This window comes from Epinephelus lanceolatus, chromosome 18 (genome assembly GCF_041903045.1).
Source record: "Epinephelus lanceolatus isolate andai-2023 chromosome 18, ASM4190304v1, whole genome shotgun sequence".
Taxonomy (NCBI): Eukaryota; Metazoa; Chordata; class Actinopteri; order Perciformes; family Serranidae; genus Epinephelus; species Epinephelus lanceolatus.
Genome location: NC_135751.1, coordinates 19,429,331 through 19,443,991, shown reverse-complemented (window position 1 = coordinate 19,443,991; position 14,661 = coordinate 19,429,331). Strand labels below are relative to the sequence as shown.

Genomic DNA, 14,661 nt, shown 5'->3' with positions numbered 1-14,661 from the left:
GAAAAAGTATGTGATTCGGAACACACCCCTACTCACCATTGTCTCCGCTTGCATGATACATACCATCAGCAATGAAGCAGCTGTCGCCTTTTCTAACCTGGTCTGCAGGAATTAATAACATTGTAACCTTCTCAAGAGTCGCCATGTTTATTGTTTACATCCTGCAAATGCGGAAGTTCAACACGGTTTAAGTTATCCTGTGTGCATGCTAGTGGAATCCTCCAGTAATGAGTCTGTGAACTATTCCGTTCACAATGCGGATGGTTGTCTATGTGTGGTTAAAACGCAATACCTCCAGCCTAAAAGTAACATCTTAGTAAATTTGAACAGTGCACATTTATTATGATAACATACTAATATAGCAGTAAGATTTATACTTCATACAGTATTTCTTAGACATGTACATTTTCATATTTTATTATCTGGATGGTATGTTCACAAGATGAAAAGTGGATTTGCCCCATGTTCTTGGTTGTTTCATGTTTCTTTAATCTATTAAATGTCAGAAAATATTGAAAAATAGCCATTGCAGTTTCCCAATACCCTAAGCAACACCTTCAAATTGCTTCTTTTGTCTGACTAACAGTCCAAAACTAAAAGATATTACATTTTGTAGAATTTACGGCAAGGAAAGGCAGCAATTCCTTACATTTGGGAAGATGTAACCATTAATTATAGCTGCTGTGCAGCGATGGGTCGGGTCCGGGCATTTTTAGGCAATTCTGAGCAACAAGCAGAAGAATTGGAAGACATTTAGGAATTTAGCAACACAATCTGCCTTTTGCATCAAACTGACTAAGCCAGACGTGCAGGTTTAGCAGCCGTCCATGCATGGAAAAGCAGATTTCAAACCACTGTAAAAAATTCAGTTATTGAAACAAAATCTGAAAATACACATAATGCATCTAGGCAACATGGAGATGTTGGTAATTTATTTTAACAATGACTGATTTGCTTCATAAGTGAAAAACTGATGTTTAAAATTGCCATTTTTACACTGACTCCAATTGTTCACATTAGAGCAAAATTCAAAATTCAAATTGTCATTTTTTTCATGAACATTGAAGATTTATTTAGCAAGAATTTGCATGTATATGTTTACAGTCAAACATTTTGATGCACTGTAGGCTCAATTTTTGATAAATCAAAAATCTGAGAAACATAGTTTTTGTAGGACAGTCTGAAGATGCTCTGTAGCAAGTTTGGTGTCAATTGAGCAAAAATTGTGGGAGGAGATAGGTTTAAGAAGTTTTACAGTTTTTGAAAAGAACAGTGATGAACTTCATCATAATATATAATGTAATTTTAATAGGTTTAAATGTACAAAAGTTTCTTCAGTATTGGGGCTACAGTTTGATGAAAGTTGTGAAGTTGTAGCACGTATGGTTGATTTGTTATGAATTTTCAAAGTTTTAAATTTTAGATGCTTGCTGTAGTGCCACCATCAGGACTATTGGCTTGAGTTTACAGCTGAGGATATCTGGCATGAGACTGGACCTTTGTGCAAAGTTTGGTGAGTTTTCACCCATGAGAAGTATGATTTCCTCAGAAGAAGAAGAAAAAGAAAGAAGAAGAATACCTAGGATTACAATAGTGTCCTGGCAGCTTAGCTGCCCGGACCCTAAATATTTGGAGTATTTGGCTTGAAAAGTGACTGAAATTATTAAACCGATATCAAAATAGTTGTAGATTTATTTTCTTTTGATCGACTAATCAATTAATCACCTAAACGTTTCCACTCCAGTCCAATGTGACATCTTAATGATATAGAAAACTTGATGTTTTGTTTTTGGCAATTCACATACAAAACTTTTAAGTTAGCATATTACCAAGAAAAGCCTGACTTTTGACCTTTATCTGTTCTTTATTTCTTTTCATTTTTTATTTCTTTTCATTTTTTATGACTGAAAAATAAGTGCAATGACATATACCGTGGCCACACATGTACATATAGTATACACACACACAAAACCTTCGATCCCATTACCCCACCGATCACCCACGTACCTGTAACTTTGATGTATACTGAATACACACACAAAAGACATCCATAGACAAACTACGACATAAGGTGATGTGCTGCACTTATGTGATGTGCATGATATCTTCATCACTCAACTGCAAACAGCAAGCAGCAGTGTGCTGCACCCTCATGTCGAAGGAGACATGTGGACATCAGAACCATGGGGTGTAAACTGATACACAAGAAAACAGCATTTGCAATGCCCTCAGAGCCTGACTGTGCATGTAATAGTGTGGTTGATGTGTCCTTGGGGGAAAGGCAGCTTGTGCATTGCCTGCTCACAGCAAGTCACAACTCTGGAATAAATGCCAAACACATTAAAACATTCTGTTGACAAGAAATAATGACCTGTGGCTTCGGCTGGACGGCCAGCCGAAAAACAAATGAATAACAGACAGGAATTATTTCTTATGAGCTTGTGCCGCCGTCTTCGAAGGGCTGTCATCTACCAGAGCTACGTCGCAATTTAATTTTCCTCAAAAAAAAAAAAAAAAGACTTTCATTATGAAAGCGATTACTTTTCCTAAGCGGTAACAATCAAGCAAATATTAACTATAGCTAGAAACAGTAATATATTAATAAACAGTCGGTGTGCTGCTTCTTGCTCAAACTCAAGCGAGGCTTAATTTGTGTCTGACAGCAACGCAATAGGTAATCTAAAAAGCAAAGGCTGGAAGTGCATCACAATTTTACTTTTGATCTCATAAAATCAGGCAACACGCTTCTGCCAATCAGTGCGCCCAGAGGGATTTCAGTTCAGTCAGCATCAATACATGGTAATCAGTTAAATTATAAGTAAAAAACAGTCATAAAACCAGTATGTCAAACAAGACAGCACCAAAGTTCCACGAATGCCACATCCATGACAAACCACCATAATGACCCAAAACCAGCTACTTGCAGTTGTGTGTATGCTTGCAAACCCCAGTGACTCACCTGCGAGGTAAGGGGTCAGGACAGTGCGTGAGGGGGCTGCTGGCAGTGGGTGGCGGCTCCCTTCGGCTCCTCAGCGACTGGCTCCTCTGCACCTGCCTCAGCACGCTACTCTTCAGGTCGAGCAGGGTCGTCATGATCTCTCACTGCCAGAACAGACACAAAGGGGCAAACATCAAGATGCTGTCGCTCTGGTCCACCCCGTGATTGGCAGAGTTTATGTAATTCACAACCTCTATTATAGAGAAGTGAGTCACAATATGTACAATTCATTTCCGCTGTGGGATCATATTTATGAAACCAGTTGTTTCTGGAAATACAGTTAGCTCGGGGGATTCTTTTGGTCTAATCAGCTGCATAATCACCCCCTTGCTCTTTTAACATAATTATACTCTTCCTCAGCAGAAGGTGCTTTCTATTTCTGTCTGATGCCGCAGGGTGTGCAATTTATCTTTCACCTTTGGGTCTGGTCAGTTCAGAGTCAGTCGACCTTTATTTTTGGGATCATACTTTGTAAGAAATATGCAAATTAAGAAGCCCAGCAGAGCTGTGAGCCGCAAGAGCCCCATAACAACAAAGTCATAAAAACTGTTGGATTGCTAAAATGAAATGGCGAGACTCTGCAATAAAGCAAAGTAAAAGCTATGTTTAGAAATGATTCCCCTGGATGTCTTAATTATAGACCTGGAGCCTCTGCAGGGTAAAAACTAGAGGATCTAATAATAAGACCCAGAATATGTTGCAAAAACAGCTCAGTCTGATGATGTGAAAATAGAATAATAAGATTTTGACTTTTGAGAGTCAACAAAAGAAGAGCTTATATGAAAAGTGTGCTGTAATGAGGGTTGTAAAGAGAAGTAGTCTAATAAAGAAGCACTTGTGATTTGATGAGAAACACATTCAGTAACAATTTGTGTACTTTCCTGTACAGAAAGTGTTATAATTAAAGTTGGATTAAAACGTGAAATTCAGAACGTATGAGTTGTCTGGACACAGTTCCCAGCGGCTAGCAGTTTATGGTGCACCAATGCTGACAGCACAAATGCCAGATTGATACTTCTGATGCCATACCTACGGCGTAGGCTCTACCTCGACGCAGAGCCTGCGCCATACCCTACGCCTTAGCCTGACGTGCAACTCCCCAGAAACTACACGTCGCAGTGAAACAGACCACCTGTCTTTTTTTGTAAGCTGAAACCATTTCCCTCAGTGGAAACAAAAGGTTTTATTTACTTTAATTTCACAGATAAGAAACAATAAATTGTAACGACAATAAAGCCTCCACTAAAATAGCATTTTAAGGAAATATCTGCTTGTCGCTAGGCTAATTTATACAATGTAAAATGCCATAGGCTTTGTTTGGAAAATGTGTTTAGTATGAGACAGTTGTTTTGTCGGTGAACCTTGTGAGTTGTAATCTAGCAGGATTTTGTAACGTTATCTTTGTTAAATGCTGCTGTTGTCCCTGGCTTCATATGAGTAGAGGAAAAGTCAGCTAGCCGCTAGGCTAATTTATACAATGTAAAATGCCATAGGCTTTTGCTAAAAACATTAGTGTGTTGTATTTGTGGTGAAAATGTGTTCATGACAAATATTTGTCTGTGCATGCTGCGAGTTATAGTGAAGCTGATTTGTGTACTTGTGTTTGAAACTGTCACTGTTAAGCCATGTTTAATGTGTGTTTTGAATGAGCTACACTTTACAACCCTTCACAGAAACCCTGCCACCGACTAGTGTTTTGGAGGTGTAACTGCAGAGTGACATCGACACACCACTGAACAAATATAAATGCCTTGTAGGCCTCATCCGTAGGCTACGGTGCAGGCTCTGCATTGAGCTGATGCACAAGTATAAATGCCACTTAACGGTGCTCAACGGAGAGGAACCAGAGGGTATGTGCTACTACGTCCTCATATCAGACGTAACTGCCCTGTGAATACAATGCAAAGTGATTAGCTAGCCAGTGGGATACACACATGCACTAACATACACGCAAAACCGGACCGACTTACAACTTACGCTCGGACAGTGCCAGGTTAGCGGTTTCCAGCCTTTATGCTGGCTGCTGGCTTTATATTTATCAATATATGGGTATCGAAAATTACATGCTGTGAAACTTCAATTAATAGCCCAGTCTATTATTTGCTTAACCCACTGAAATCCACAGGCTTATATTTGGGACAGGATTACGGCACTTGGCACACCAACACAACACCACTTTACCCTGTTAAAACAATACTCACAACTTGGATTATTTTTTATGGAAAAACCCTTTTGATCTGAGGACCCTTGTGGATTAAAGGAATATGAATAACTTGCGTGATAGTCGAGGAATGGACACATAATTTGAGGTAGCCAACAACCCAGTTTTATACATTCGAAGAACTTCCATAAAAAAATGAACTGTTTGACAACCAGACCAGGCTTCTAATTGAGACAGACATTCATCTGTCAAAACGTGTAGCTACACCAGGCCAGTAAAAGGGACTGGGTGACCAACTGTTGCATTTGCAGACAAATAATTTATCATAAGGAACCACCTCTATTAAAGTCCTTTTCAATTTCCCAAAATGTTTCACAATGCTGTTTTCATAAATCCACATGGGCCTAAACCTCTGATTAATGAATAAGATTACAAAAACAATGGTTAATTTTTAGTAGCATAAACCAGCATTATTGAAAAAGACAGCAACACAGGAAGGAACTGAACTATACAGGCAATATATTTCCTCCACAAATATTGTATAAAATCATTCTTTTTCACTTGGATATGGTTCAACAGAAGCAGGAAAGTTGTCCGAGCATTTGCAGAGAAAGGTAAACTAGGGCAGTCGTGACTGTGAAACATGAATTCAGAAAAATGAGCCTATCTGGCGACCTCAGAGAGATTGGCACTGTGTTGCTAAGCAATTCGCCGAGACCGAGTGGGTCTTTCTCAGGGCCATAAAGTGAACTTTCATTTCGGGCTGTGAAGTATAACTGAATTATATGACCTCATAACAATATTGTGCACCGTCAGTGCTCCCCGCAGTGGAGGAGCCGGAGAATAAAATGAACTGTTCTGTTAAAGGATATCTAATGAAACTGTGCATGTCTGCATTTCCCCCGAATAAAGAGGTAAAGAAAAAAGGGGAAAGTAAGCAAACTTGACAGTTTCTTTGCAGTGGCAGAATCAATTGCTTTTCTAAATCAGCTTTTAACTATGACCAAAGCCGAGTCTGTAGGCACAGGAAGCCAAAATATAAACAGTTTAATAGGAATATACTACTCCTTGTGATTACTCAAGGCCCACATATTGGCTTTAACATATTATCTTTAGGTGTAATGCCCCATTCTTTTTTATTTGGCAAAAATTAGTCACCGAACTTCCTCACATGTCTGCAGTACATCTACCCTTTATTAGGAGTTAATCCTTTTAATTTCGAGACAAGGTTGGGCGTCTATAAATACCTACAGTTCAATATTGAAGTCTGTTACAAAACCCCCAGAGGAACAGAATACATTTATTAGCTGACACATTTTTAAAGTCACCATGGCAGCAAGACTGTTTACACCGCTGCCTGAGTTTCACCATTCACCTCAAGTTAAAAAAAAAAACATCAGAATGATCTAATTTCAAGGTCAATAATCACATAAATGTCAGGAGTTCCTTCGGCGAAACACTCAAGGATGCTCACACATCTGCCTAGCAACTGAAGAGCCTGTTGTAAAATCAAAGACTCTCCTTAACAGCAGCCAATCCCTTTCGTCCCTTGTCCAATTTACTGCATGCTAACTGTGATACTGGCTCTACCTGGATATCTGAGGGTCTTTTGAGAGCCTCCAATAGTCAGTGTGCTGATGAACAGCCGCAGAGGAAGAAGAGACTAAAAAAAAACAAAAAAACAAGAGGAACGACAAGGACACAAGAGGGAGGATTTGATTGATGGAAAAGTTGTTTCAGAAGACAGCCAGAGAGACTCAGACAGTCAGACACTCTTTTCAATAGTTGACAGGCGATGTCTGTACATCTGTGCGAAAGAGAAGCAGTGAACCGCCGGGCCGGGAGCTTGTTCCGATTCTCCAACCGGCAAAAAAAAAAGGCACTATCGTCACTGTTATTAACAAACTGTAATAGAGGACAATTAGCTCATTGTGCCCGTGGGATGAGATTCTGAGCTGATGCTGCTCATTTTGCAAGCAATGTTAATTTTTTTCCCCTCTCTTTTATGGCACTGTTGAAGGCTGCCTGTTTTGAATTACAGTGCTTACACCAAATGGATCCAGAAAATGAAACATATTTGCCTGCACGACTGCTATCACTCGGTGCTCCAGGCCAATTGCACAGAGAGCAGCCGTGCAGTCAGTCTCCCCAGCTCGGAATAAGCCAGAAATTTGTGGTACGCGTTGCATCACTGGACTAAGCCAAAGGACAGTATGCTATTGATCCAGGAGGCTGACACCTGATATCCACTTGGAACATCCACACTTTACTCTATTAGACTGAAGTGTCTGTGCTCCTTCCATGTCAGATACCATCAGCGGGGCTCATGCAGGAAGCGACATTTGAGCAAATTTCCTTAGTTTTGTTCATATTCATGAATCACTTTTATTTTGTTCACACCCAGTCATTTCTGGTATTCCCCAGTGTTGTCTTATTTTGGCTCTTCTCTGAGGTGAGAAAAGATTTTACGAGTGTTTGAGAGTTCTCTCACCAAGACAAGAAAAAAACATCCTGTTTTCACAATCCACAAATTGTCCAACGCAAGTTTATATAATCAAATTTAGATTAATTATAGAGTGGAGTAATTATAACTATGGGATCATTAAATTCACCAGCTGAAGAAATACAATTTGTCAACTGATCCCAATTAATTCGAGAAAAACTCTTGGGCATACATTTTCTTTGCTTCCAGTTTCATGTCAAACCTTTATTTTCTAAAATTTCAGTCACTTAGCTGACCTCTACTGACATTTACAGCATCACAAATGCGTTGCCATTGCTTGGTTTTTGATTTTTCTGTAATGCCAGTACTCACACTCTGGAAAATCATGTTTGCTTTGTTTAAGTTCATGGGACAGTGCTTCGATATCACTACCGCTGAAGGTCACCTTATAGCGTTTTTTGGTGGCATCTCTCCAGTTGACCCTTCACTAAGCTCTGCCCCATGGAGCCCACACTGTAACTAACTGCACTCCCTGAAGAAATATTATCAGATTTTTGGAAAAATGAAACAGTGATTCCAGAGAGAAGCAGACAGAGGGGTCTACAGTCAACAGCAACAACAGGTAAAAAGACAAAGATAGTTTGAAGCTAAAGCCGAACTATAGGCTACAAATCACAGTGTAAAAGTGAACCACCACATCACTGCTGATCACCACAGAAGACAATGAATATAAAGGGAAACTTTTCTGATATTGAACCAGCTGTGTGGCATCACAGTGTGTGCAGATGAATGTTTGGCTTTACCCCTGTGCCGCTGCAAGCACCCGGACCTCAGCCATCACACAGGCAGGGATCTCTGGGGGAAGTCAAACAACGTTCATCTGCACACAGTGCGATGACACAGAGCTGGTTGAAAATCAACAAAGTTCCCCTGCTCCCCTTCACTGGTTCCTGTACAGCAGGGTCGGTCTTTGTTTCACTGTTATAATCATTTAAAAGCAAAAGCAGCACGTGTCTACATTCAGTAGGCTATATCTTCAGTAGCTAGCTAGCTAACCCTACACTCTTCAGGGTTTGATTTTGGTTTTGGAACAGGGAAGAAACGTAGATCTTTTTCCAACCTCTCCAGGTAACGAGTATCATTAATACACGACTTGCCCCAGGCACAACATTTAGCTCCAAATCCACAAAACCAGCCTGATAATGAAACAACTGCATTAGAGTCAATGGAGCACAGCTGTGTTGTTGTCGGACCCTGGTCTGAGATTGATGATTGGTAGTTTGCATCCGAGGCCTTAGTGTAGGGTCGATTCTTATTATTTTGCACATGGCACAACACCTGCCCTTAGAGGGTGTTAAGCGGGCATTACCTATGCGAATTACAAACAATCTGCCACGCGCTTCCAATTTATGATCAAGTGAGATTCATCTTTTAGCGCACCTGGGTAAAAAGCAGGTTTGGATGGCTACGAATGTTTGGTGCATCTGGAGTTGAATTTTTTTCTCTTAACAGAAAATTAAAATAAACTATATAAGAAATTTAAGGGAAATGTTGCTGCATGAGGATCACTGTGTAATTTCCAAGTGAGAAACTCTTCTAATATCTTTTTTTTTTTTTTTGTTTTTACTTCACATATTGACTATTACTTTTCAAAAAATGGCAGACAGGAATAAGGTGTAAGCTTGTTGCTTTCACCCAGAGGTGGCGGATGTATAAACATTCAGCTTGCCAAGTAGTTGTCAACACAGCAACATGTCTTGTGGTATTGCTTTCGGATCTATTGAGGCTGTTGTGAATAGCTGCCTCTTGCATGATAGATTTATTCTTGTCAGCTTTTCAAACGCCACTCCTAAACGTCTCGAGGAAGCTCTTGCTGTGGGAGTCTGACTGAATCTCAGGGTTGTTGATACTTTCTGCTGTCAATCTCCAATGTGGCTGCACTGGAAATACATCAGAAACATTAAAGTATAATGGCTAAGTTCAGAAACATGTATTTAACAACAGGAAAAAGAGACACCAGGGTGAAAGGCAAAGAGTGGCTCTTTTTACCTCTTACAATGTAATATGAACCATTGAAGAATACTTCATCTGCAAAATGACCAATTACTCACCGCATGTTACCTTTACCTTGTGAAGAAAACGTTTTTCTTGCATGCCTCCCTGCCTCCACGGTGAACAAAGAATACCATTCTTAATGAATGGAAGTACTCAAGGTCTGTGTTTAAAAGCTGCAAAACTATGTTTAAACAGTGGTTCACGAACACTCACACATTTTTACTAAAACCTTACAATTTAAAACATGTCAGTATAAAGAGTTTCATGTATGGCTGACTACTGAGCTTGGCCATGCGTTTGAACTCTGCTGAAGTGGAGCTCAACAGGCACACTCAGGGCGAACTACTCGTAGATGGAAGGGTTTCAAATCATAATGTTTTAGTCTGCAGGAGTTGTGTGAGAGTTTGTAAAAGGATGTTTTGCTGTTGTTTAACGTGGACCCAGTGTACTTCAATTCATGAAGAATTTGTTGGCTTCTGCTTTCACCACGCAAATAAACCAAGTTTTCTCTACAAATCCCAAAAAATACGCAGTGAGTAACTGATATACAAATGGTCAGGTTACAAGGTAAAGTATTCTTTTAAATAGTTCGGCCTCGTTGCCAGTTTTGTCACATCAAATGTACAGGTCCACTGTGTGGAAAAGGGAGGAGTTACCACTTCAATACTTTGCTATTAATGGATTTTTATAAGGTCAGTGCAAGAAAACATATTTTAAGGAAAAACACAGATTTTCAAATTATCATTATTTTCATTAAGGATTCCCAATATATATTGAGCCGAAAAATTATCGTTCGTTAATGGGACATTTTCGTAATTACGCATTAATAAAATGACGGCCGATAAATAGTGCCAATAATATGACGCCAGACTGCTTTCATTGACTTAAGAAGGGCAGCGTCTACACACTCGACACAGTGTGGGGCAGTACATGTACACAGAGAAGAAGAAGAACAACTGTAGCACGCTGTCTAGAGGGCAAAATATGTCGCAGTGTGGACGTCTTTCACAGTTCCAGAGGAAGACAACAGGATTGCGCTGATCCCCGACTGCCCGACACAGGTTAGGCACAGTGCCGAAGGACCATCTCCAGAGTGTTAGCAGAAGGTTAATTAGCAGCAGCGGTTTACATCCAACACCAAGCTTTTAAAAGGCTCGACTCTGTTCTTAAACTTATTGATAACCACTACCCGTGTAATGTCACAGTTGGCGGTTATATTGTTACGTCTCTGGCTGCGTGTGTGTGAGACACAGCCACTTGTTTGTCTGAGTTGAGTGTTAATGAGGTGAATCAATAGTGCACTGATGTTCTCCTTAGTAGTGGTAGGATAGTCTATTGATAAAAACATTTCATACATCAGTAACGCGGACCTGCTGATGCACATTCAACGCGTTCATATGATTCAGCTGTTACTGTTTGTCTCTGTTAGTAGAGACTCCACTCAACACTGGCTTTCCAATTTCCAATTTCCCTCTTTGTTACTGTTAGCTATAAATGTAATACTGATTAAAAGTAATTTTACTCTCACAGCTTTGTATTTATTATGTTCATCTGGGGTGGAGGGTTATATGGGGGCAGGGGAGTTGAGGGTACGCCATTTGACAATACCCCAGAAAATCTACTTACAGGTATGGAAGGATCAGAACTGATCTTTGTTTCTGTTGTGTTAGCAACAGTGATGTCAGTTTGATTTGGTTAGATCAGGGCTATGGAATATTAAATCAGCCATATTTCCTTTCCTTTCTTACCCTCAGATGTACATAAACTACAAGTTATACACTTCTTTTCAAAATACCAAAATGTGAAATTATCCATTATCGTATCGGTTATCGGTCATGAGAAGCAGGTAATTATTGATTATCGGTATCAGTTGAAAAACTCCATATCAATGCATCCCTAATTTTCCAACAAACAGCAGTGTACTTTTTCCAAATGAAATGTCAATGAATCACAAATGTTCAGATCAGATTTTGCTGATTTGAATCACATTTCTATTTCTTATCCACACTACAGATTTTTTTGCAGTATCCCAGAAGGTCTGAATTTCTCAGGCCTCTAGGTGCTATTTTGTCAGAGGATACAGCCTTGTGCAGGTAAGGTGAGAAAGTGTTCACTGTTTGGTGCTCTTCTTCCTGGGTGAGTTGTATTTAACAGTGCTATGCTCTCTTGGTGAGGCCGTGCAGCTAAAAACCTGAGGCGTGTTTTTTCACTGTGGTAAACAGGGAAAAAAAATGTTATTTTTAAAAAAAGAAAAACTGCTCAGGCATCACATCATATCCACTACATGCAGGCTGGTAAGCACCGATTGTTGACAGCTAACAGGCACCGCAGAGCAGCTGTCTCCCAGGTGAACTCATTTCAATTACGGGAGTGGATCTCTCCCAACTGGATTTCACTCTGTCTCAGCCGTCAACCCATAGTGACAAAACAGGTCGACGTGCCACCGCCAGTGGGGCACCGGCTGCCAAGGAAACCCTGTCAAAGCCAAGTAAATGCCTTTCTCGCTACATTGGTGCCGAAGTCGTGCCAGGGAAACACTTGCTCACCAGTGTCTCTCTCCTGTGAGAGCCAATGAGCCCGGCAGCCAAAGGCGCCTTGCTGATAGGGATGGAGTGTCTCTATGGTAACAGCAGAGGAAAGGGAGCTGGTAAACACAGGTAAATGGAATTCTACAAAGGCTGGGAAAAAAATACCATTGATGTTATAATGTGTTCACCTTTAATGCAGTAAAATCAATCATGACGGGTAATATTTCAATGGGACTCATGACCTTGTACGTCTTAACTACTGTTGCTACTTCACATTCCTTTCCTGCGTGATACTTCTAGGTCAGACAAAAGACAGCAAGAGATACTATAGCAGGTCAATACAGTTACAAGGTCTACAATGTGTTCTGCACCAGTGGGTTATTAGCAGCTTCAAGGGATGCCTCAAGATTAGTCTTTGTGTGGTTCTAAGTAAACACCTTTCTAAGTCATTAGTCTTGTGTTGTCGAGCACTTCTCCAAGTGTCGTCTGAGCGTGAAAGCGTTGTCCTTTAGACTGGTATTTGTGTTTCAAATGGGCAGGAGAGAAAGAGAAAGACAGAGGAGGGGGAGATTATGACATTCCACACATCCTTGTCTTCCAATCAATGTAATTAGGAGTAGGGAGGCACGATAATATCGACACATCATCAGTAGATAAAGGCTTTAAAATGAAACATTGGCATTGGCTCAAAGTGAACATATCTGCTAATATGACAGGCCATTAAAATTATGCTTTAATTATGTGAATGTAATTAGTCCAGATCTGTCAAATATGCCTTGATTGTGGCTATTGTCGGGGTCGGGATTGTATCAGCATCATCAAAGCCTGTTTAAGTAGAACGAATCTGACTGTTTTGCTTGAACATAAATATTGAAGTTGACAGTTTTCTCATACAATTTTTCTACCAAAATTGGTGCACATATGCAGGTTTTTAGACGCGGAAATAGAAGTCAAAAAAAGCAGTTGACTCTTTTTCCATTGCCAGTAGACCAGAGCAGTACACGGCCCCGCAGTAGACGAGTACCTTTCTGTTTTTATGTATTTATTTATTTATTTTTCTTGATGTGACACATTCAATGTCCCGATGGGCCTGAAAACAGGTTAAAAAACATCCAATCATTCATTTTCCATAACGGCTTATTTTGTTAGGGGTGGCGGGTGTGCTGGAGCCTATCCTCCCAGCTGACATTGGACGAAGGGTGGGGTACACCCTGGACATGTTGCCAGACTATCACAGGGCTGACACACAGAGACAGACAACCATTCACACTCACATTCACACCTACGGGCAATCTAGAGTCACCAATTAACCTGCATGTCTTTGGACTGTGGGAGGAAGCCGGAGTACCTGCAGAAAACCCACGCTGACACAGATGGGAACGTACAAACAGGAACCCCATGGTTTTAACCCCTCTTTATGGAGGCCAGTGACAATGTTACCATGACTCCTTCTTTTTTATATCTCTTAGGTATTCAGTCTCTGTTTCAGACTCAGTGCCGACTAGATTTAAAACGATGTTCTAGCACTGCCTGGATGGAGACAGACAGCGGCACCTCATTGTATTGTGTCGCAGAAGGGGCGAAAATTAGCGCGTCCACGTGGGTGACGTAATACATATTGATTGGAGCCGATTGGAGCTGGAGCCGATAAATACTGGTGACTACAGCAGAGTCATTTCTCCAAGGAGTGAATGCTGACTGTAGCCTTTCCCATTAAAATACATAAGTCAGATGCTAGTGGGTGTTGGTGGTTTTTTGTCCAGTGGGAAAGAGGCTTTATTTTGCCCCGTGAACATCACGATCAAGCATAATATTAATTCCACTACAACAGAGTCTTGATTGTTCTCTGCAATTACATGGAATAAAATGTGCATTTATTGACATTGAAATCGGCCAAAAGTAGTCAGAAAATATCAACGAAAACCCAATATCGTGCATCTCTAATTAGGAGCATGGATTTAATTCCATTTAATTCCATTCCTCCTGAGTCCCCAAAGTGAAAGGGGAATATTAAACGTCTCCTCTTATGAAGACCTTGACAGTTTGTTTAATTGAATGAAAGGAGATGAGCACATTCTCAACTTAATTCCCATCAGCCTGAGGTGATGCACATTCAAATCATAACTGTAAGTTGATTATGCTACAGCGCTGATGTTAAAAAGCACAACTATCATAACCTTTACGACCGAGCCTCATCATCGACCATCAATGTAATTATCTGACTGGCCCTCAGGGACATAACGGTGTGGGACCAAGCTGCCAGTTGTGTGTCAAACCATCAACAAACTTTCCAGTGGATTGGATGTGTGAAAAGCGTGGACATCGCTGTGATCTATACTGTATGCACCTGCAGATAACACATAATCTATAATCGAGCCCGCTCTGGCCCAAAGAAGCACACGGTGCATCAAGCTATTCCCAGAAGCTCCCAGTGTCTGTGTTGTCAAGGCACATGACGAGCACTTTGGCTTGGAAA

At 40.5% G+C, this 14,661-nt stretch overlaps 1 protein-coding gene across 1 annotated transcript in view; it reads right to left on the bottom strand.

The window, feature by feature from the left end:
• The window catches only part of baiap3 (BAI1 associated protein 3), a 58,774-nt gene that overhangs the window by 42,241 nt on the left and 1,872 nt on the right, over window positions 1-14,661 (bottom strand). The window contains exon 2 of the mRNA XM_033643783.2: window positions 2,960-3,102. Coding sequence (XP_033499674.2) covers window positions 2,960-3,093 — 134 coding nt within the window. The 5' untranslated portion in view covers window positions 3,094-3,102. The remainder of the gene's footprint in view (window positions 1-2,959; window positions 3,103-14,661) is intronic.